The 22769-nt window shown below is 34.5% G+C and overlaps 2 protein-coding genes and 1 pseudogene across 2 annotated transcripts; all 3 read left to right on the plus strand.

Annotated features, from left to right (window-relative positions):
- The first annotated feature begins 7901 nt into the window (after window positions 1-7901).
- Window positions 7902-11088, plus strand: LOC110806241 (anthranilate N-benzoyltransferase protein 2-like). Its single transcript, XM_022011882.2, has 2 exons — window positions 7902-8687; window positions 10192-11088. The coding sequence occupies exons 1-2, from the start codon at window positions 8009-8011 to the stop codon at window positions 10860-10862; spliced, it is 1350 nt and encodes a 449-aa protein (XP_021867574.1). The 5' UTR covers window positions 7902-8008; the 3' UTR covers window positions 10863-11088.
- A 7508-nt stretch (window positions 11089-18596) lies between these two features.
- On the plus strand, window positions 18597-19250 carry LOC130466200 (UDP-glycosyltransferase 85A5-like; annotated as a pseudogene).
- A 773-nt stretch (window positions 19251-20023) lies between these two features.
- Window positions 20024-21376, plus strand: LOC130465662 (7-deoxyloganetin glucosyltransferase-like). The gene is made up of 2 exons (XM_056834515.1): window positions 20024-20407; window positions 20861-21376. Exons 1-2 carry the CDS (start codon window positions 20024-20026, stop codon window positions 21374-21376), a joined length of 900 nt encoding a protein of 299 aa, XP_056690493.1.
- Window positions 21377-22769: the final 1393 nt, after the last annotated feature.

A 22769-nucleotide genomic window follows, 5' to 3' on the forward strand; every position in this document is an offset into this window, starting at 1 on the left:
GTGCTCTCATGGAATATTAGAGGCCTTGGGGCGAGAATCAAAAGAAGCATCCTCAGAAGACTCATTAACAAGCATAATCCCCACCTCGTGTTCATCCAAGAAACAAAAACGGAAGTCTTCACAAACAAAGCAATAAGAGCAATCTGGAGCGAACAAAATATACAATGGGCCGCAAGCCCATCTAGTGGGAACTCAGGGGGCCTGCTAACCCTCTGGAAACCCGAATTCTTCTCCATGAAATCCATCAAAATAACTGGATTTCCATCACCGGAACCATCCTCCCCACAAACTTTAGTTTTACCCTTGTAAACATATACAACCCATCCTCAGTAGAAGCAAGAGCCCAAGTATGGAATGAACTCTCGAATTTCTGGAATCTTTCACGCGTACGCTGTCTGTTGCTTGGGGACTTTAACGAGACTCTGAGGGAGGAAGAGAGAGGCAGTCAAATCTTAAATACTAATGGTTCGAATGATTTTAAATGTTTTTTTCAGGACACACAAATGATAGATCACTCCATCTAACGGAAATTTACGTGGTTTAGAGGTCAGACCAAAAGCACCCTGGACCGATTGTTTGTAAATTCAGAATGGATCGCAGTATACCCATCCTTGAAAACCAACATCCTCAAGAGAAGTCTATCTGATCACTGCCCTGTACTAGCAAGCTCCGAAAGAAAGAACTGGGGCCCTCGCCCGTTCAGATTTCTCAACTGTTGGCTAAGTCATTCTGGATGCTTGAAAGTAATCAAGGAATCATGGGGAAAGGTCCAATAAATGCCACTACCAGAAAAACTTCACCACACAAAAAACAACCTGAAGCAATGGAACACGAAAGTATTCGGCCTGATTGACATGTCCATTGTAACCCTTGAAGAAAAAATACAAGAGTTTGACCAAATTGCAAACTCCAGACCCCTCGATAAAAGTGAGCTGCGTTTGACACAATCAGCCAAACTTGAGTTATGGTCTTGGCTCAAAAGAAGGGAAATGTATTGGGCCAAAACTCTAGGGCCAAGTGGATTTCAGAAGGTGATAGAAACACAAGATATTTTCACACAATAGCGTCCATAAGAAAGAGGAAGAACACAATAGAACACATAATACACGATGGAGTGCAGGTCGACGACCCAAATGAGATAAAAAAAAGAAGCTGCTGCTTTCTTTGAGTCTGTGTTCAAGGAAGAACACCAGAAAAGGCCCACCATCAACAATTTAGGCTTCAAATCGCTGACACATGAACAACAGGAGGAACTTACGCGACAATTCTCACGTGAGGAGATTGACAGTGCAGTAGCCTCTTGCGACGGCTCTAAAGCCCCGGGGACGGACGGCTTCAACTTCAAATTCATCAAAGGGGCATGGGAGGTAATAAAAGAGGATGTTTATGCTTTCATTGAAGATTTCTGGGTGACCTCTCGACTGCCCCGGGGAAGCAACATGGCTTTTATTGCCCTTATCCCAAAATCGGAAAATCTAGAAGGTTCAAGGATTATAGACCAATCAGCATGGTTGGGTGCTTGTACAAAATTCTTGCAAAAAATTTGTCCCGAAGATTACAAGGTGTTATGGAGTCAATTATAGGGCCGCATCAATCGTCCTTAATAAAAGGAAGACAAATACTTGATGGTGCACTTATAGCCAGTGAAGTTATTGACGCATGCAAGAAACACAAGAAACAAGCATTGATTATGAAACTCAATTTTCACAAGGCCTTTGATAGCATCTCGTGGAGTTACTTGGAGTGGGTCCTAGATCAAATGGGTTTCCCGTGCAAATGGAAAAACTGGATACGGTCATGCGTAGCTACAGCAACAGCGTCAATACTTGTTAATGGGTCACCGTCCCCCCCTTTTAAACTTCAACGCGGGCTCCGACAAGGAGACACACTGTCCCCCTTCTTATTTGATATTGCAGTTGAACCACTCAACCTCCTTATACATAAAGCAGTTTCTCGAGGTTTATGGGAGGGCTTGGAGGTATGCCAAAACGGGCCCAAAATCACACACTTGCAATATGCGGATGACACTCTTATGTTCTATGTCCCAAATATTGAGAATCTCCTCAACCTAAAGAAATCCTTGATTTTGTTCCAACTGGATTCTGGTTTAAAAGTGAACGTCCACAAATCCTCAATGATTGGCATCAATACTGAGGACGCATGGCTCAAGCATGCTGCAAAGGTTTTATTATGCAACACGGGCGCTCTTCCCCTCACGTACCTCGGTCTCCCAATCGGTGGACCCTCAAACCGCATCTCCATGTGGAACCCCGTTATTGCTCGTATGGAAAAGAAACTAGCATCCTGGAAGGGAAATCTTTTATCAATAGGGGGACGAACCACCCTCATCAAAGCCTCTTTGTCGAGTATCCCTTTGTACTACATGTCATTATTCCCGATCCCAAAAGGAGTATTAGACAAACTCAAGCGAATTCAGAGATAATTTTTGTGGAATGGGTCAAATGAGAAGAGAGGCATGCCTTTAGTCTCGTGGAGCAGGCTAGAATTCCCAAAGCAACTTGGAGGTATGGGTATGGGTAACCTTCACCATAGAAACCTGGCTCTACTATTCAAATGGCTCTGGAAATTTCTTAACGAACCACATGCTCTCTGGCGTCAAGTAATTCAATCAAAATATGGCTATGGGCCATCATTCACTATCTCAGATATGAACATTCCCCCCCAAGGGGGACCTTGGAAGCAGTTATGCACGGCAATATTGAGCAACAATCGAACCCTACCATATGTACGAGCAAATGTCAGGAAGAAACTTGGGAATGGGCTAAATGTCCTTTTTTGGCATGATTTATGGGCCTCAACATCAGCCCTTAAAACCATATGCCCTAGATTTTTTTCTACTGAGTACAGCAAAAGACTCTTCAGTAGCAGCAAATGGGTTTTGGGATGGACATGTATGGAATTGGAGTCTAATTTGGGCTAGACCATTAAGGCCGCAAGACCAAGTGGAGAGGAAAAGTCTCCAAGAAATCCTCGACCAAGTTTGTTTGTCTGCCGACAAACCGGACTCATTGATATGGGCCCCACACAAACTAGGCAAATTTACGGTGAAATCTTTCTCAATGGAGCTCGCCAAAAATGATCCTCAGTGCCCAACGGATGTGATCAAAGGAATATGGCACAGCCTAGTTCCGCATCGTATAGAAATATTCACATGGTTCGTACTTCTTGGCAAAATAAACACCAGAGAGAAACTAGCCCGTCTCAACATCATCCCCCAAACTGAAACTATTTGTGTTCTATGCAACTCTGACTTGGAGACCCACAATCACTTGTTCATGCACTGTCAAGTCTCATGGAACCTATGGACATGGTGGTTAAGGTTGTGGGATGTAAAGTGGTGCGCTCCTCACTCTCTTCGGCACGCTTTCGATCAATGGCACCACCCTCCTAAAGGCAAGTTCTTCAAAAAAATCTGGACTGCCTCCTTCTTCGAAATAGTATGGTCGATTTGGAAAGAGTGAAACAGACGTATTTTCAAAGAGGCCAAGTGCTCGAATCCACAGATACAAGAACTAATCCTACTTCGTCTCTCATGGTGGATAAAGGGTTGGGGAGATTAATTCCCATACAACACAAATGAGGTTCTCATAAACCCGAAATTCCTTCAATGGACACCCCAACCGCCCACAAAAAACAAACCAACCAACCCCTACTTGTCAGCCCTTTGGTCACCGCCTCCAGTAAATTTGATGAAATGGAACGTGGACGCCTCACTTAGCATCACAATGGGAAAGTAGGCAATTGGGGGAGTTCTAAGAAACCATATGGAAAACTTTACTTGTGTCTTCTCTTCTCCCATTCCATTAGTGGAGATCAACCATGCCGAAACACTTGCAATCCAAAGAGCCATAAAGATCTTCCTCTCAAGCGATCGTTTCTCAAACTATGGCCTCGTTATAGAATCAGACTCGGCTAATGCGGTCAAATGGTGCAATGGAAGCATCAAATTCCCATGGAACCTAAACTTTATCATCAACTATATACAAGAATCAGCAAGGATGGGGAATGGAATTTCAATCAGATATAAAGGAAGAGCCTCCTACATGGTAGCAGATGCTCTGGCAAGACAAGGATTGCAACGCACGGATAACTTCGTAGCTTGGCTGTAATTTAGAAGCACCACTGTTTCATTCATTATGATCATATTGTAAAAGAAAAGGTCTGTACTTGGGCTAACTCATTACATGGGCCACGAGCCTTCAATAATATAAAAAAAACGCAATCAATTACTCTACCTAATCCACTAAAAGTATGCATGGTTTCAACTGTTTGAGATCTCCCTGTTAGAATATGCCTTGAATCGGTCAAACCCATAACTGCAACGCCCCAGCACGGGGATTTCGCAATGTGGTCCCCAATGGGGGTTCGGGGGCAACACCCCTAAACTAAATGGTATCTGTTATTGTACACTGAGGTTATGTGTCTTTGACCTATTTACTGGGATTTTCCGCATCTGTCTAAAGAGTAATATTTTATTTTGCCACACTTTTCTATTGTCACAAATAAATTATAATTTAACTTAAATTTTTTAAACATAATTCAATCAAAAAAAAAATATACTCCTTATTAAAAATACATCCCCTACGATTGATGTCTACTTTTTCTGTAGAGAAAGTTTGTGAATAATATTTCCTACACAACATAATTTTATATATATATTTATTCGCGTACATTGCATGCATATAAAACTAGTATACACAATATTAAAAGTGACTTTCGAAACACATTGAGAAGAATATAACATGACTTTGCGTGACTATTATCTTATACATAATGCGTAAATATAAATGATAACAAAGTGGAGTTTGTAAATAGTATAAAAAATAACAATGTCGAGTATATTGTGAAACATGTAGTATTATTTTTTTTGAGGGAACAGTATTAGTTTTGATTTCTCTTATAACTCTATAAATTGTTAATAATAACATTTGATTCTCTATAAATAGTATTAAAAATAATATAATTATTTTTATTATTATTGACATCACTCTTTGTCTTTGTGTCAGAAATCGACCAGGGGTTGTAGTTTTAAATATCGAATGACTTTTCGAGTTATAATTTGCAAAAGGAGAAGTTTGACTTTTTAACCCGTAAAACTAGCAAGTTTTGGAGGTTATATTTGACAAATTTTTCTAAATATATACGGAGTACTATGTATAAATTACTTCTTATGTTCCTTAATACTCGTCTAGTTTTGACCGACACATAATTTTAGACAATTTAATAAACTTATTTAATTTATTGGGTGGTACTCCCTCTGTTCCTAAATGTTTTTCCCATTTAGAATTTTGATACTATTCACAATGGAAGAGAATCTCTTGAATTACTACCAATATATAAGAAAAAAATAATATAATCTTGTGGCGTCTTGTTTGATTGGGCTCAATGAGTACTTCGACAATATGAGAATTTTATAATTTTTAATAACATGTAATTAGAGATATTAACGATGTAAAACGCACATTGGTAAATGTGATAAAGTGAAATGGGAAAAACATTTAGGAACAGATGGAGTAGTTGGTAGTGAGATTTTTTTTTAATATACTCCGTAGTTAGTGGAAAATATGTCAAATAAAGTTGTGGGGTGGAGTTTGAATTTTTTAATTTTTTTTTTTTAGAAATTATGAATTTATGTAAATCCATGGTTAAGTGACAGAAATGATATAATATTAGTAAAAAATATGTCATTTTAAAGAACCGGGACGAATATTAATAGACGACTTTATAAGGAAAGAGGGGCGAATATTAAGAGACGATGGGAGTATAAGTTATCAATTTTGTATGTCACTGATTCTATGAGTATGTCTGCAACTTACGTGTTAGATCCATACACCATACGTTAGAGCATCAATTATAGATGACTCTTACCCCCTCTTAAGGAGAGAGGAATTGTAAGAGTTACCTCTTAGCAAAAACAAGGTAACTCTTAGCTCCCTCTTATTTAGAGGTTGATGGAGACATCCTCTAAATAAGAGGTAGCTCTTAGAAAATAAGAGGGGGTTGAGGTGGCACATTGTGGGAGTATCATGCTTTATTTTTGGTATTTTTGTTATAAAATTAAATTTAAAATGTGAAAAGTTAAATAAGAGGTAGTGTATAAGAGTTAGTGTATTTCTTGGAATTTTTAATAGCTAACTCTTAATAAGAGTGGTAATGAGGTGGATGAGGAGAGAGACTAAGAGTTGGAAAATAAGAGATAGCACCACTATTGATGCTCTTAGTGATGGTTTTAGGAGCTAGACTAGAGCAAGCTAATACAACCATAAAGTCTCTTTCGGAGATACTCCCTCCGTCCCTTAATACTCGCATCGCTTTTCTTTTCGGGCCGTCCCTTAATACTTGCACCGCTTCTATAAATGGAAATTTATACCAATATTATATTATTTCTCACACTTACTTACTAACCCCACTACACCCCTATTTCCTACAAAAATCATTTAAAAATTCACACCCCCACTTACCACTCTCCACTTCTTATCCATTTCCAACTACCTATATTAAAAAAATACCCCACTATCAACTAACACCCATTAAATTAATAAGTCAATTTAAATGTCTTAAACTCCGCACCGGTCAAACCGGTGCGAGTATTAAGGGACGGAGGGAGTAGACATCTAATTAATGTACGAAATACTACGTAGTACTCCCTTCGTATTTATTTAAGAGATAAATTTGGTCGGGCACGCGTATTAAGAAAAAGAATTGAATGAAATAAAGTAATAAAATAAGTGGGGTTGAGTAGTTATTTTAATAAGAAAAACAAGTGGGGACCATGTTATTTTAGGGAGTTGTGTTTGGGGTGGGGTGTAGATATATTATTTAATTAGATAGTGGGGTTGATAAGTTACTAAAAATGACAAGTGTATCTCTTAAATAAATACGGCCGAAAAAGGCAAGTGTATCCCTTAAATAAATACAGAGAGTAAAAATTTTAAGCACTTGCATTGAAAGACATCCTTTTGATAAAGATTATAGTCTGATACCTATTCGTATCAAATGCTAAAACTCACCCTGTAAACAAATTATGGTCAAACAAGGCCAATTAAATTATCTATCATGGTTGAGTTCGTCCATTCAATTGGTCTTATATATGCACAAAATTTTAAAATCAAGCAAACTTGGCGGAGATGGTGGGGATGAACCCACCTTGTAAATGTGAGATCACATGTTCGGAGCTCATCGTCTATTGCTTGTGCTTGAGAGCTAATGGAAATCCTCCATATTCCCCCCTACTCTCAAGCGTTAGATATACATAGTTAGGCTGGATGACCTATGAAATATATTATTGGTTCTGTAAGTTACTTCTCCTTAAATTAAAAGTAAATACATTAGAATAAGCTACACATGGACCGTGGTCAATTACACACTTTCTTCCATGTCATTTTGGCCACGGTCCATGTGTAGCTTATTCTAATGTATTTACTTTTAATTTATAGTACGGAGTATATGTTTTTCTAGATAGCTACTCCATATTATGTTAGGGAATGTTACTTATGACCGGCTGAATAATGTCTTTTGCTCAACTGTCATGCAAAAGTTAAATCAGTGCAAAAGAGTACATACTCAATACATAGTACGGAGTAATGTTTAGGCATGTTGGTTAAATCGGGGATCTGTATAGTGTGTACGATATGAAATGTTCAAATCACCTTCTTCAATTAGTAATTTTTATGGTCTTTATGGCTCCATTTTTTTTAGTTGAGAAAATCAAAATATTACAATGGTACGTTAAAAGAGATAGTATTACTGTGTTTATTGAATTGGCTCAAAAGCTAATTTATTAAAAATATATAACGCGGATCACACGGGCTACAAGTTACTTGGGCTACAAGTTACTGTGTTTTAATAAATGCAAACTTGATCAAGAATGAACATGCATATGCATCCCTTTCTATATAAATAGCCAACGACCAGATCTTCCAACGTCCATCACCTAACAAACCAAAAGTAAGACAACAAAAATACATAAAATTAATAATATTGCAAAATGAGCACCATGGTGAAAGAATCCACAACTATATGCCCAGACGAGCAAACTCCAAACGGGAGTCTTTGGCTGTCAAGCCTAGACTTAATCACACGGTCACCATACACCCACACTCACGTCTTGTTCGTCTATGAACCCAACAAGAATCTCGACACTAACCCGACCCCATTTTTCGATACAAACCTTTTAAAACAAACACTAAGTAAAGCCCTTGTGGCGTTCTACCCTATGGCAGGACGCCTTAAAACCAACAACAAAACCGGTCGAATAGAGATCGATTGTAATGCCAAAGGGGCCATATTTTTCGAAGTTGAGACGACACATGTGTTGTCCGATTTCGGAAACTTTAACCCGACTCCGGAACTACGAAAGGTTGTGTTTCCTACATACGGGTACGCGGGTGGGTTATCGTCGTTCCCACTACTAATGGTGCAGCTTACAAGGTTTAAATGTGGTGGGATAAGCCTTGGGTTTGTGCAGCATCATCATGTAGCTGATGGAGCTTCTCATGTGCATTTTATTAACTCTTGGGCAAGGCTAACTAAAGGACTTGACCTTAATGTTATGCCCTTTCATGATCGGTATAGTTGTTTTGCGCCGCGTGACCCGCCTCAAATTAAGTACCAGCATTTGGAGTATGAGCCACCTTTGCCACCCTCAGTACCTAAGGCGTTTTCAGGTGAGCATTTTTTGTATTGATTGGAAACGATGTTGTCCGTTTTAGTTACGTTGTGTTTGTTTAATTTTGGAATACTTAACTATTTCGTACATAATAATATTAGGCCAATTTTAACCCTTTTCACATTTTATTTTAGTAGAATTAATGCCTTTGTTTTTGTGTACTTTGGGAAAAAGTATGAAAAAAAAAAGTAACGAAAAGTCTTGTTTCGCCAATTTTTTATAAGCAAATAAAAGTGGAATGACTTGACGAGTAATAAGTTCTTTTGTCGATCTTGCTTGTCTAATTTCGGAAAACTCAAAGTACATAATATTAGGCCAACTTTAATCCTTCTCACATGTACATTTTATTTTAGTAGAATTAGATTTTTGAGCCCGTACAAAGAATGGATCTTACCTTCTTACATAGTGGTATATTTTAGTCGTTTTTTAAAGTTCTAATTTTATGGAGGGTTTGTGATTTTAATGTGAATATCTTATTAATACAGAGGAGGAATTTGAAGGTTGGAAAAAATGCGAAGCATAAATTAAAGGAAAATTGGTAATATTAAATCCAACATTTGGCCGATTTTATTTTATTAAGCCCACCTATAACATACTTTTTAATAATCTCACATTTACTACCCAACGACTTTTATTAAAAAAAATATTACCAAATTTTGCTAAATTAAATGGTGAATTAATTTTGAGTGATAAAAAGGGATGCGAAGTAGAAGAGGTTGAATGAATATAAGAACTAATGGTGAATTGTTGTGGAATGCGGAAGATGAAGTGGAAGAGATTTTAGAGCTGCAAAATATAGCAAACAACAAAAAGAAAACACTACAAGAATTTATATCTTTAATGTCAACCTAATAACGACGAGTCAAAAATTCCGTTGCAAAAGCCTTTAGCGACAGGGCTAACAACCAAACAAAGACGAGAACAACCGACACAATTGTCTTTTACGACGGGTTAACGACGAGATTTTCCATTAATGATGACCCCCTTTTATGACGAGTACGTGACAGAAAATTCCGTCATTAATCAACGATTATTGGCCTTTAGCGACGAAATATTCCGTCGTTAATAGTACAAATTTTTGTAGTGAATAAAAAAAAAAAAAAAAAAACTCAATTTGATGGAAAAAATAAGGGGAAAACACGTGTTATCTAATTAACTATGATTTTGCTTTGTATAGGCTAGGTATAGATTAATGTCTTTGTTTTTGTCTGAGTAAAAGTAATTATCTTTAATAGGAGAGGGAAAAGGGGTCGAATTGTTTCGGAAATTTTAAATAAAGATTTGACAAGTAATAATTTTTTTTAAAAAAATTGATCTGAAGAAAAAAGTTAACTTGGTTTTTGTGATAATCAAAAGTTTTAAATTAACTGTAAATTCGTTAAATTTCCCTTACTGATCGATAAAAGAATGTGCTAATTTAATTTCTCTCAACAATTTGAGATTTTGAAGGAATTTAAGAATTCTTGTGATTTTTTATTTATTTATTTTTATTTTAATTTCAGTTGATTCTACCACTATAGTAGAAGGTCTTTTCAAATTCACGAAAGAACAAATCAACATCCTAAGACTACAAGCAATGTCTCAAGAAGTGACAAACTATAGACCAAGCACTTTCGAGGTACTAGCCGGACATGCGTGGCGCACCTCATGCAAAGCACGTGAACTATCCGACGACCAAGACGTAAAACTCTACATGCCAAGCGACGGACGACCGAGAATGAAGGATCCAGCATTGCCACTGCCACTGCCACAAGGCTATTGTGGTAATGTAATCTTCTTCACGGCTTGCACCGCTAAGGCGGGCGATGTCATGAACAAGCCATTGTCGTACCCGGTCCGTAAGGTTCACCAAGCGGTAAAAAGAGTAAAAAACGATGATTACTTGAGATCGGCGGTAGATCACCTAGAATCTCAACCTGATCTAGGCGATCTCTATCGTGGGGCACATACATTTACGACTCCAAATTTTACCATAAATTCTTGGGTCACTATACCTGTAAATGATTCCGACTTTGGATGGGGTGGGCCCAAGTATGTCCGCCACGGTGGCATTAAATACGAAGGTCAATCTTATCTGTTAGCAAGTGAGAATGGGGATGGGAGCATTTCATTGGCTGTTAAGCTATACACGGTTCATATGGGTTTGTTTGGAAAGTATTTGTATGATTTTTAGTTTTTTTTTTTTTTTTTTTTGACCAATTAGTCACTTTGTCATTCAAAGTTTGTTTGTCAATTATGAGTCTTCTTTTTAGATTCGTGTCATAGATTATTGCCATTCATTTGTTTGTGCCAAAATAGTTGTATTTTGCAGATTTTTGTTTTTTATTCTAGAGAGTGCTAATGTGCTATACTGCTCTGTGTAATTGTTGGTGTTGATGAAATAAATTTGATTTAAATTAGCATGGCAAATTAATTAACCACTCCAACGGTTTCTTTTGTTGGTTACGTATTTATTTTAGGGTGTTTTATAATGTTTGTTACGTGAGAGAATCTTTCATTTTATAAATTTATTATACTGTCATTTTTTATGCCAGCTTTTAATTTTAACTGGTCCAATTTTTTCAACTCATTAAATTTCTTTACAATTTTCCCAAGCATGTTAAGTTAATTTGTGCGATTTTTCATTATTGGTTCATTTTGATAAATAAAACAATCTTATTGGTTGTTGTAATGATTAGTGGATTGAGGTTTTACTTGGGTTTATTTTTTTAATAAAATAAAAAATATTTATTATACGTTAATAAACGTGCAAAAGTCCAAACATAACAAACAAAAAGAAACCGAGGAGTATTTTCAAAAAACACTCGAGTTAGATTTTTCAAACAAATAAAACTATGTTGAGTTATATGTTTCAGGTTCGAATTTTTTCTCATTCATTTATAATTTTTATTGCTTTTTGTGACACAAAAAAAAATGATTCGAGTCAGGAGAGAAGATATTTGGTTCGGGTTTAGGTCATACTAGGTTGTTTTTTTGTAATACAATTAGGCTTATAGTAGAAACATAGTGAGTTCGACTATATTTGATTTTGTTGGATCAATTTATGTCAGATCTACTTTGGTTCATAATTAGAAGGTTAGGAACATTACCGTTTCTTGTCATTTCATCATAACTAGCCTTCTAATTGTGAATCCCCGGTGACAACGTTATTGTCTCTAGTCATTTCGTATAACTACCCTTCTAACTGCAAATCCACGGTAAAATGACTAAAATCATCATGTTTGAACTCATCAATGATAACATTTTGCGGATTTGGAGGTTTTTTATTTTTTTTCCACTCATCCCGTGTTAGCTTAGCTTTTTCACACATTTTAAGGTACATCTTCTTTACTTTCTTTTTCATATAAATTACAGTCATTTAAGGTACATCTTCTTTACTTCCCTTTCTATTGGGTTTATTTATGTGATATTTCCTATTTTGTTTTTAATAGAGGGGCAAAAATGGAAAAAAAATTACGACAAAAATAAAGGGGGCTATTCGGCTTTAGGAGACAGATCACCAATAACTCAATAAGCATACAAAGACTTTAGTAGGGTGCATCTAAGAATTATTATGGCTTCTTGGACAAAGGAGGAATCTATCTAGGGGTGATGATAAAGGTCGCAAGTTACGATAATATTTAGTTGTCATAATCTTATGTGTCGGAATTTAATTAGTACATATAGGCATCACGTAGGCTATCCGTCATCAGAATATTTTTACTATCAATGCAATATTTTTACTACGAAAATATGTAAACAAGGTATTCGATATAAAGAAGGAAACAAATTAGAATATTAAGACTTTCCTACCATTTTTTGAAACATTTATAATAGGTTATATAAGTTAAATATTTTAGTTTCCAATTTAAATCATGACACATAAGCATGTCATGTCATAATTGTGACACGGCTTAAAAGTCGCATGTTGCGACCTTTATCATTTCCGATCTATATATATTATTAAATCTCCAAGACAATCCATGTCTTCTCTTCATGTGTCGCGATGACTTGACAAGTGACATTTCATCGTCGCGTCACATATACGCACAAATAATTGTTTATCGTGTCCTAACAAAAAATATAATGTTGCTACCATCCTTGAACTCATAACCTCTTACATGTTATTGCAAAGTTTTATTCATCACTCCAACCATACAACTTATAACTCTAAAACAATTAGAAAAAAGAGATAAGGCTTTCTTATGAATTTATAAAACTTTAATGTCCAAATTTATGTATTTGAGTAACTTTTATGATAACATATTCATTCTTATTTTTTATTCATTTACTAATCAAATCTTATATCTTTTCTAGAAACTTATTTAGATTAAACATAAACCATGAAAGACAACTTTTGTGTAAGACCGCCTTATCGAAAAGACCACTTTGATTGCTTTATTAATCGGTTCTATTGTTTAACTAATTGGTTCAATTGCTTAACTAATCAGTTTCATTACTTAACTAATTAGGTTCGTTCCTTAACTAATTAGTTACAGTGCTTAACTAATTGGTTTCATCCCTTACCTAAATGTTTCCATTGCTTAACTTATACGGAGTATGACACCAAAGTGGTTTTTTGTGTAAGACCGCCTTATACAAAACTTTGTAAATCACGAAATTAACAGAAAAAAGAATAGGAAAAAAATAATGTTGTGTTTTCTTTTAACTAATCAAATGTGCTTTTTTTTTCCTTTTAAAATGTATTTCAACTTTGTAACTCAATATATACGATTGTCACAATTTTTTTATATAAGTTATAATTAAAAAAAAAAGTTACAAAAATAATGAAACTTTTCTCCAAAATTTAGTTCAACACTTGTTGGTTAACCAATTTCATTATTAAACTGCATATATGATAAAATTCATATCATTCTCAAACTGCATATATACAAAAACTTAAAATAAATTTTAAATTAATAAAGAGAAAGCAAATTATATGTAACATTCTGGGACATTGCCCGACCACTGGCTAGTTAATAGGTCGGAAAGAAAGTACTAAATATGTAAACAAGGACTATCACCTAATGAGAGTGAGGGATAGCTCAGTTGGTTAGAGCTTTCATCCCGGTTACAGGTGATCTTGGGATCGATTCTCATCCCTGCCCTTGTGGTTCATTCGCGCAAAAAAAAAGACTATCACCTAATGGACCGCATAATTAACATGTTAATTTAATGGAAAATTTGCCAACAGGGGATCTTTTATAACCCAAATTTTGCGAGAAAACACCTTATATAATTTATTTTGTGAAATCACACCTTAATGTAAATTTTTTTTTTTTTTTTTTTTTGCGAAAGACAACCTAAGGGAAGATTCCAGCATTGACTGAGATTTTTGGGTCATTGACTTGCACGTGAGAAATGCATGTGGCTTAAGTTTTGCTAAAGACACTTATTTCCCGAGTCTTGAATTTTTAAACTTGATTTCTTTTTCAACTTTAGGTTTTAAAGCTTAGAACTTTGGAGGAAAATTGGGTGTAGATAGAAAAATAAAGCCACGTGTGCTTTTCATGTGCAACACAGTGGCCGGAAAAGCTAAGTTAATGTCGAAAACTTCCATTTGGTTGTCTTTTGCAAAAAAATTTACATAAAGGTGTGTTTTCACAAAAAAGTTAAATTAAGGTATGTTTTCACAAAAAAAATTATATAAGATTTTTTCTCGCAAATTTTGAATTATAAAAGGTCATTTTTAGCAAATTTGCCTAATTTAATTACCATAATTCTTTTTCATGTCATGAGTCATAACCTACTAGTGGAGTAGTGGCCTAGCGGGTTCAAATATAAGGCCCAATTTGTTATTTTCCTACTCCATAATGGACACATTGTTAATTTGTTATGAATTCTTTTTCATCTCATAATCTACTAGTGGAGTAGTGACTAGCGGGTTCAAATATAAGGCCCAATTTGTTATTTTCCTATAATTGACAGATTGTTTTTCCACTTTTCTATTTAAATACACCCATGTTAGTCTTATAGATAGACCCGGCAAATGAGTGGTTCGGATCCAATTCGGATTTGGTCCATTCGGATCGGGTCATTTTTGGTCTCTCTCACTTCAAACCGGGTTCGGGTATGGGTCGGGTCCATTCGGAATTTGAGTTTAATGCGATTTTTTGATGGTCGGATCGGATCGAATTTGGGTCAAGATTTTGGGTCATTGTCGGATCAGATCATTATCAGTTCGGTTCATTTCGGATCGGATCATATCGGATCGGTTTTTTTCGATTAGTTCGGATATTTTCGGGTTAGATTAGACTTTTCATGTTTCAAGTTTTGATTGGCAATTTCTCTTTAGATTTGGTCATCATTCATAAAATAATATTCGATTATTTTTTATTTCATATGTAATATTTCTTACTTAGTAATTAAGGGATAATTGTATATGGTTCGAGATTACTGATTTATTGTATAAGAATTTAGTAAACGATAAGGGTTATAATTTCATATTGTTACAAGTGATAATTTAGGGGACTCTAGTCTTGCTTCTACTAATGTATAGTCGAGAAGGTGAAACATGAAATATGGACAAATATAACAATATATATTAGTGATTAATAAAAGATTATCATGATTTAGTAAAGTAGCTAGTATTTGAGACTAAACTCTCGGATTATTTTATAGATAATATATATGTGGTTATTAATGATAATAATAATAATAATAATAATAATAATAATAATAATAATAATAATAATAATTAAAAAGCTTGTGTTATTTAGTCTGACCTATTGATAAATTTGAGTTGTTCTTCAGTTGGGATTGGTTCGTTTCGGATCTTCAGTTCAGATCGGTTTCGGGTTGATTCAAATTATACTATTATTTTCGGTTCGGGTTACTTCTTCGAATGAAGATGGTTCGGGTATCGGGTCATTTCGGGTTAAATCAATTTCGGACTGATTTCGGTTTTGATTCGGTAAATTTGGGTTTCTGTATGATTTTAGGTCGTCATTTCGGATCAAAATCGGATAATGGATCGGATCATTCCGATCGGGTCAGTTTTTCCACGTCTACTTATAGATATATACTTAAAAGAATAGGTTGTTGTATGGTCATCTATCATTCCATAAATATCTCTAACCTTTAATATGCACCAACTTTTCAAAACTATACATATCAATAGTGCTTTGGGTGGAAAAAGTTGAAAATCACTATTTACAAGAAAATAAAAAAATAAAAAATAGAAGGTCCCTTTAGAAACTCTATCTTGAATTTTTAAAGGTGTAGGGTTCAAATCTCATCCCAAACATATTTTCCCTTCTTTCTTCTTCTTTCCCCCCCCCCCCATTAATTTTCTTATGTGTGATATGTATTCTTTCTCTTTTTATCTTCTCTTTCTTTCAATTTTCAACCATATATCCCCTCCGTCGTCCCTCCCCTCCCGTCTCGTCATTGTTCCTTATTCTCTTTGCCTGGTATTTTTTTCCTATTTTTTAGTCATCGGATTTTTCATCTTTTTCAATCAATTTTCATAAATCAGGCATCATCATCATTATAAAATGATAGATCTAAGTGTACTCTTTTTTAATAATCTTAATTCCACAAACTAATCCAATCGCAATTCACAAACATTTTTTTTGCTAACTTGGGGATGGGGCACATTAACTTAAAAGTAGATATGATAGAAGATAGTGGAGAATATTTTATTGAAGAGTAAATTAATAATATTTCATGTGTTTTTTATTTATTTGCAACACTTTGTTTTTCTCACTTCCCAATGCACAACTTGAGAATTTTTGTACTTTTAATTATCGATAACTAAAAACTATATGAAAAATTTATATTCGAAAAATATGTATTTCTTCTGTTTCTAAAATATTACATCATGGTTGACTTTTAATTTACTACTCTAAGAGCGAATTATGTATAAGTAAAATTATTCATAAAAAAATTAATATTTAGAAAACATATATCGATTAGAATCTAACGTTACCCTACATGACGACAATGGTTCTTACGTATGAATTAAAAAATAGTCAAAGTTGTGGTGTGAATAGTGTAAAAATCATGCAAGATGGTGCGATATTAAGGAACATAGGAAGTATTAAGACCAATCTATAACAAGATTCCACAAGAATATGTTTTTTCCTTAAGTATAAATCACAAAAAATAAACAAAGTACATATAAGGCAACCTGTTGCAGGTAAAAAGAAATGGAGGAAGTACTTCATAGTAAAATATAACTATTTGTTCACACGATCGAATAACTATTTGGTAAGAAGTTGGTCTTATATAACCGTCATATATAAGTTTTTGTGCAATTTTTTAAGTGTCAAAAGTTAAACCGTGTCCGCCACAAAAGAACCGAGGAAGTATGTATATGATTATTTATGTTTTTTTTTTTGTGCAAATGAGACACAAGGGCAATATATATAGATTATAAACGAGGGGTTTCGAACCTTACACCTATCATATACAGGCCCTTAATATTAACCACTAGGGCAAGACATCATATATATATATATATGATTAAGATATACTATTGATATTATAGTGTGTTATTTAAATTGGTTTCCTAATCCTATAGTGTAATTCCTACATTTAAGGGTGGAAGTCAAAGGAAGGTACGTATATTGTCTTTTCTTTTCTTTTCAAGAAAGACGAAGGTCCCGCCTTACTTCCCCCTTCTCCCCCTCTCTCTCAAACCCCTAGCATCCTTTAGCAAATTTTTGAAGGGATTCTATCGAATTTTATGGGTAAAAATCCCCAATCTTTAATATTTTTTGGGTTTATTCTTTTAATTTTGTTTTTCTTTAGGTTAATAACGCATTGAAGATGTTGAGTCATCAAAAGTCGATTATGGTTGAGATATTACCATATCAAAGAAGCGGTTCCGAAACATATATACTAGTAAATTGGATGAAGAATTTCATATTGATGTTTTAGATTAAATGTTGTTTAGGGCTAGCTAATTATTATTGTAGATGTCGTATGCCGCTTTATTTATTATTTTTCCTATTCCCTTCAAAAAAAGAAAGACGAAGGTAAACTTTTTACTTCCTCGGCTTTATTAATTTGATGTTTGACACTATTTACATAATTTACTTTGACTATCAACGGTGATTTATATTTAAGAAGAGAATATAGTCATGTGAGGTTTTGTTATAGTAGTCTCATTCTATAGGTTTATAATATTAACCTTTTGTAATTTTACTCATTGATAATTAAAGATATTAATGATTGAAATGTTGCATTGGCAAACGTACGTGATAAAAGAATTGTGTCAACTAAAAAAGAAAGGTGGAAGTGTTTGAATAAGGCACTATTTTGTTAGACTTATTTTGACCCGTTTTAGACAAAATAAGTTCAGACAACTTCACTTAAAACAAGTGGAGAAAAAACAAGTTTTTTCCCTACATTTCACACACAAATAAGTTATCTTATATAAAAAAAAGTTCCAGATAAAAAAGAATATATTTATTTACATATTTTATCGGTTCAAATAAGTTAGATAAGTTAAGAGAATATAAGTTTAGACAAAATAAGTCGAATATAACAAAATCTAAGATAAGACATTGTACAGAAGGTCTTGCATGCACAAGGTGTACAATAAATTTATTGTGCACCAACATAACTTTTATCCAGTTTTCTCTAACTTTTACTCAGTTTTATCTAACTTTTATATTACTCCGTATTAAAAAAAAGTTAATAAATAAACATTTTAAAGTGTTAAACGATTAATTTTATATATTATTAGTGATTTTGAAGAAATATTTTTGATTAGAATGAAAATTTTTATTACTAAAAAGCAGATAACTTTTACATATAAAAGTGTAACTTTTAAGCATTTTACGTCAACTTTAACTTCGGTGTACAATATTTATAGTACACCCCATGTAAATAAGAATTTGTGGACACTGTATGTATAGGCTGAGGTTTTGGTTAAGCCTTCACCAAATATTTACAAAACGTCCAAGGTAACAAAAACAAAATGGGTTCAATATCAAGAGATGCAGGGCCAAAACCTCATGCTGTCTGCATCCCATGCCCTCTACAAGGCCACCTTAACCCCATGCTACAATTAGCTAAAATCCTCTATTCTAGAGGCTTCCACATTACCTTTGTAAACACTGACTACAGTCACAATCGCCTGCTGCGATCCCGGGGGCCTACCGCCCTCGTGGATCGCCCGTCTTTTAAGTTTAAAACCATACCCGATGGGCTGCCCCATACAGATGCCACACAGGATATCGATGTCCCTTTGCTTTGCGTGTCCTGTGTCCATGGAGAAGAACTGTCTTGATCCCTTTAAGGAGCTCATCGCCCGCCTTAATAAGGCGGACGATGTGCCTCCCGTAAGCTGTATTGTATCGAATGCTACTATGTTTTTTACACTTGATGCTGCTCAAGACTTTGGTGTTCCGGATGTGTTGTAAAATCGTATGTTAAATTTTGGCCCCCTATATATAATTTATGATTACGCCAACTGAATACAAGATATGATATACTTTCTCACCAACTTTTAATTTTAAGGTTTGTAAAGTAAATCTAATCATGTATACGTAGTTTGAGTCTTATTAGCTCTCGAGTACCCTAGGATGTTAAGCTCTCATATTTTAAGGAACTTTGTTTATACTAATTAAAAATTGCTAGAGTTAGAAAAAAAAAATGGCAAATTTTATTTTATCAGTTGAATTATTGCTAGTCTCCTTAAAAAGGTATTAATTTTAAAGTACCTTAAAGTAGTCCCAATTTTAAAGGCTCTTTGTTAGACAATCTTTAACTATATATAATTAACTATAACCTTATTAACATGTTATAGTCATAGTTGTCACTTTCATATAATAATTAAAAAAAGTTGATAATAGCCCAACTACATTATTGTTAGAGAATTACATAGTATGTCAAAAATATTTATTATCTAATTTTTCATTAAGGACATATATTTTTTCTACAATCTCCGTTTTAAAATGATCTTTACAATTTCTATTTTAATACGTTTCAAAATGGTGTTTACATTGTGTATTATTCTATTTTACCCTTCCTATTCCATAGCTTTCCATTCACTTTCTCTTACCTTATTCATTTTTTTTTCTTACACCTGCTCACTTTTTTACACTCTCACTTTTATCTCACTTTTTTACGCTCTCACTTTTACTCTATCCATAACTTATGGCAAAATAAACATATTTTAAAGTAATTTTTAAGAAAAAAAATAAGCAGAACTTAGCACGGAACGTGTTGCAATTAAAAAATTGATTCATACTTCAATTTTAGGGATGAATACAGGATATAAACAGGTTTAGAACAAGCTTTTATGCCCTCTGTAGATTTCCTATTTTGCCCTTTTCTATAAATGAAGGGTTAAATTGGAAGAGAGATTAAACTTTAAAAAACTAACTATAAGTAGTTGTTATTATGAATGAATATACAGATGCAAACTTCGTCTTAGATGGGGTACCTGCAATGGAGGACATCCAAATGAAGGACATGCCAAGTTTTATTAGGACAACTGACCCTAACGACTTTATGGTGAACCATGTTCCACGACTAATCCACAAGTTGAAAGAAGCTTCGGCGATTATCTTCAATTCCTATGATGCATTAGAGCACGATGTCCTCCAAGCTCTCTCCTCCTTTCTCCCACCCCTCTACACCCTTGGCTCGTTACAATTCCTTCTAAATTCCATAACAGAATATAGCATTTATATTATTGACGAGGAAACTAAATCAATCACTACAAATTTATGGAAAGAGGACACACGTTGCCTTGAATGGCTTGATTCCTTTGAGCCAAACTCGGTTGTTTATGTCAACTAGCTTTTGAGCCCGTTCAAAGAACGGGCAGTTGTACAGTGGTTATTCAGTCTATCTTTTTAAGTTCTAATTTTATTGAGGTTGTGATTTAGAGTGAATATATGGTTTAAATAGAGGTAAATTTTGAAAGTTGAAAGAATAGATAAATTAATACGGAGTAGTATATTAATATTGAGTGTTAATCGGGAAGATGGAGTGGAAATTGTTGAATGAATAGATTGTATGAGGAACATGGAGTGAAAGAGGCAATTGGAGTTGTATAATATATCAAACAACAAAGAAAAAATAAAATAAAAAAGCAAATTGTTGGAGGAAAGAATGGATGACACGTGTCATCTAATCAAATATGTTGACACATGTCATCTAATCAAATATAATATTCTTTTTTAAATACTAGATATAGATTTTGGAAATGTTAGTGTTATGACTAATGATTAGTTAATAGAATTTGCATGGGGACTTTCTAATAGCAACCGACCCTTCCTTTGGATTACTCGCCCTGATTTAGTCATCGGGAAATCCGCGGTCCTTCCACCGGAGCTTTTAGATAAGACGAAAGATAAGGGACTTATTACAAGTTGGTGTAACCAAGAGCAAGTGTTGGCGCACCCTTCAATTGGATGTTTTCTGACTCATTGTGGTTGGAACTCGACAATTGAGAGTTTGATTAACGGTGTGCATATAGTATGTTGGCCTTTCTTTGCTGAGCAACAAACTAATTGTTGGTTTTCTTGCAACAAGCTAAAGTGGGGGGTTGGAATAGAGATCGATGCAAATGTGAAGAGGAGTCAAGTTGAGAAGCAATTAAGTGAGTTAATGGATGGTGAGAAAGGTAAGGTGATGAAGGAAAAGGTTATGGAGTGGAGAAACTTAGCTCATGAGGCGGTTGCTGCTCCCAATGGTTCTTCTTACAACAATTTGGCCAAGCTCATCAAACTCCTTCGATCTTCATAATTGAATTTCGATACAAATTATAATTAATGAACTTTTTAATAGAGGATACTAAGGGTATACTCGTAATTGTATTATTGTGCCATATTATTAAAATAGATTATCATTTTGTTCGGGAGCGTGTAGCTCATGGTGATTTAGTTGTTCGTTATGTCCCTACTGAGTTACAGTTAGCTGACATTTTTACGAAAGGTTTGTCAGGTCAGCGTTTTGAGTTTTTACGGTCCAATCTGCACGTGGTTCTCATTGCACAGATTGAGGGGGTGTAATAGAGGATACTAAGGGTACACTCGTAATTGTACTATTGTACCATATACATTATTATATATATGAGTCATAGGCACCCGTATTAGGGTAAGCCGTATCATTATATTCACAATTTTAATTTGTGCACCAATTTTTATTTTATTTTTATTTTTATATACAATCGTTTTTTTTCTATAATATTATGTATTTTGCGTGTATTCGATTCCATAGAAGTATACTCCCTCCGTCCCTTAATACTCGCACCGGTTTGACCGTTGCGGAGAGTTTAAGACACTTGAATTGACTTATTAATTTAATGGATGTTACTACCTCCGTTTTAAAAAGATCTTTACAGTTACTATTTGCACGTACTCCAATGTAATATTTAATTATTAATATATCCAATTTCGTATGTGAAAAAATTATAAAAATTTGATATTCTGAAAATACATTCCGAGACCAATCTAACAAGATCTTACATATAACGTTTTGATGTATATAATGGTGAGAATTTACGATCAAAATTTTTATATTTTGGACACATTTTCCAAAGCGTAAAGAACTTTCTAAAATGGAGGTAGTAGTTGATAGTGGGGTATTTTTTTAATATAGTTAGTGGGAAATTGTAAGGGATGGGGAGTGGTGAGTGGGAGATGTGAATTTTTAAATGATTTTTTGTAGGGAGTAGGGGTGTAGGTGGGTTAAGTGTGAGAAATAATATAATATTGGTAAAGATTTCCATTTATAGAAGCGGTGTAAGTATCAAGGGACGGCTCGAAAAGGAAAGCGGTGCGAGTATTAAGGAACGGGGGGAGTATCAATTTGTAATAATTCATGCTCATTAAAATAGGGACAACCTTTTCACCAAAACTTATCCTTAAAACATACTCCGTTCATTTTTAGGATGTCCTTCACTACAGTCCAATGACCTGTGACCCTCACATGGTTCGGATACGATCAGGATTGGTATATATGTTCATCATTCTCAAACTATGGGAGTTTACAAAAGACGACTATGATTTAACCCAAAAAAACGACTATGATGACTCAAATGTTAACCTAAGTTCAAAAAATTCAGAAAAGTTAATATAATGTAAGTTCAAACAAAATAAATCGAATAGAATAAGGCCATCGTACGTGTATATGTATT

This window comes from Spinacia oleracea, chromosome 1 (genome assembly GCF_020520425.1).
Source record: "Spinacia oleracea cultivar Varoflay chromosome 1, BTI_SOV_V1, whole genome shotgun sequence".
Taxonomy (NCBI): Eukaryota; Viridiplantae; Streptophyta; class Magnoliopsida; order Caryophyllales; family Amaranthaceae; genus Spinacia; species Spinacia oleracea.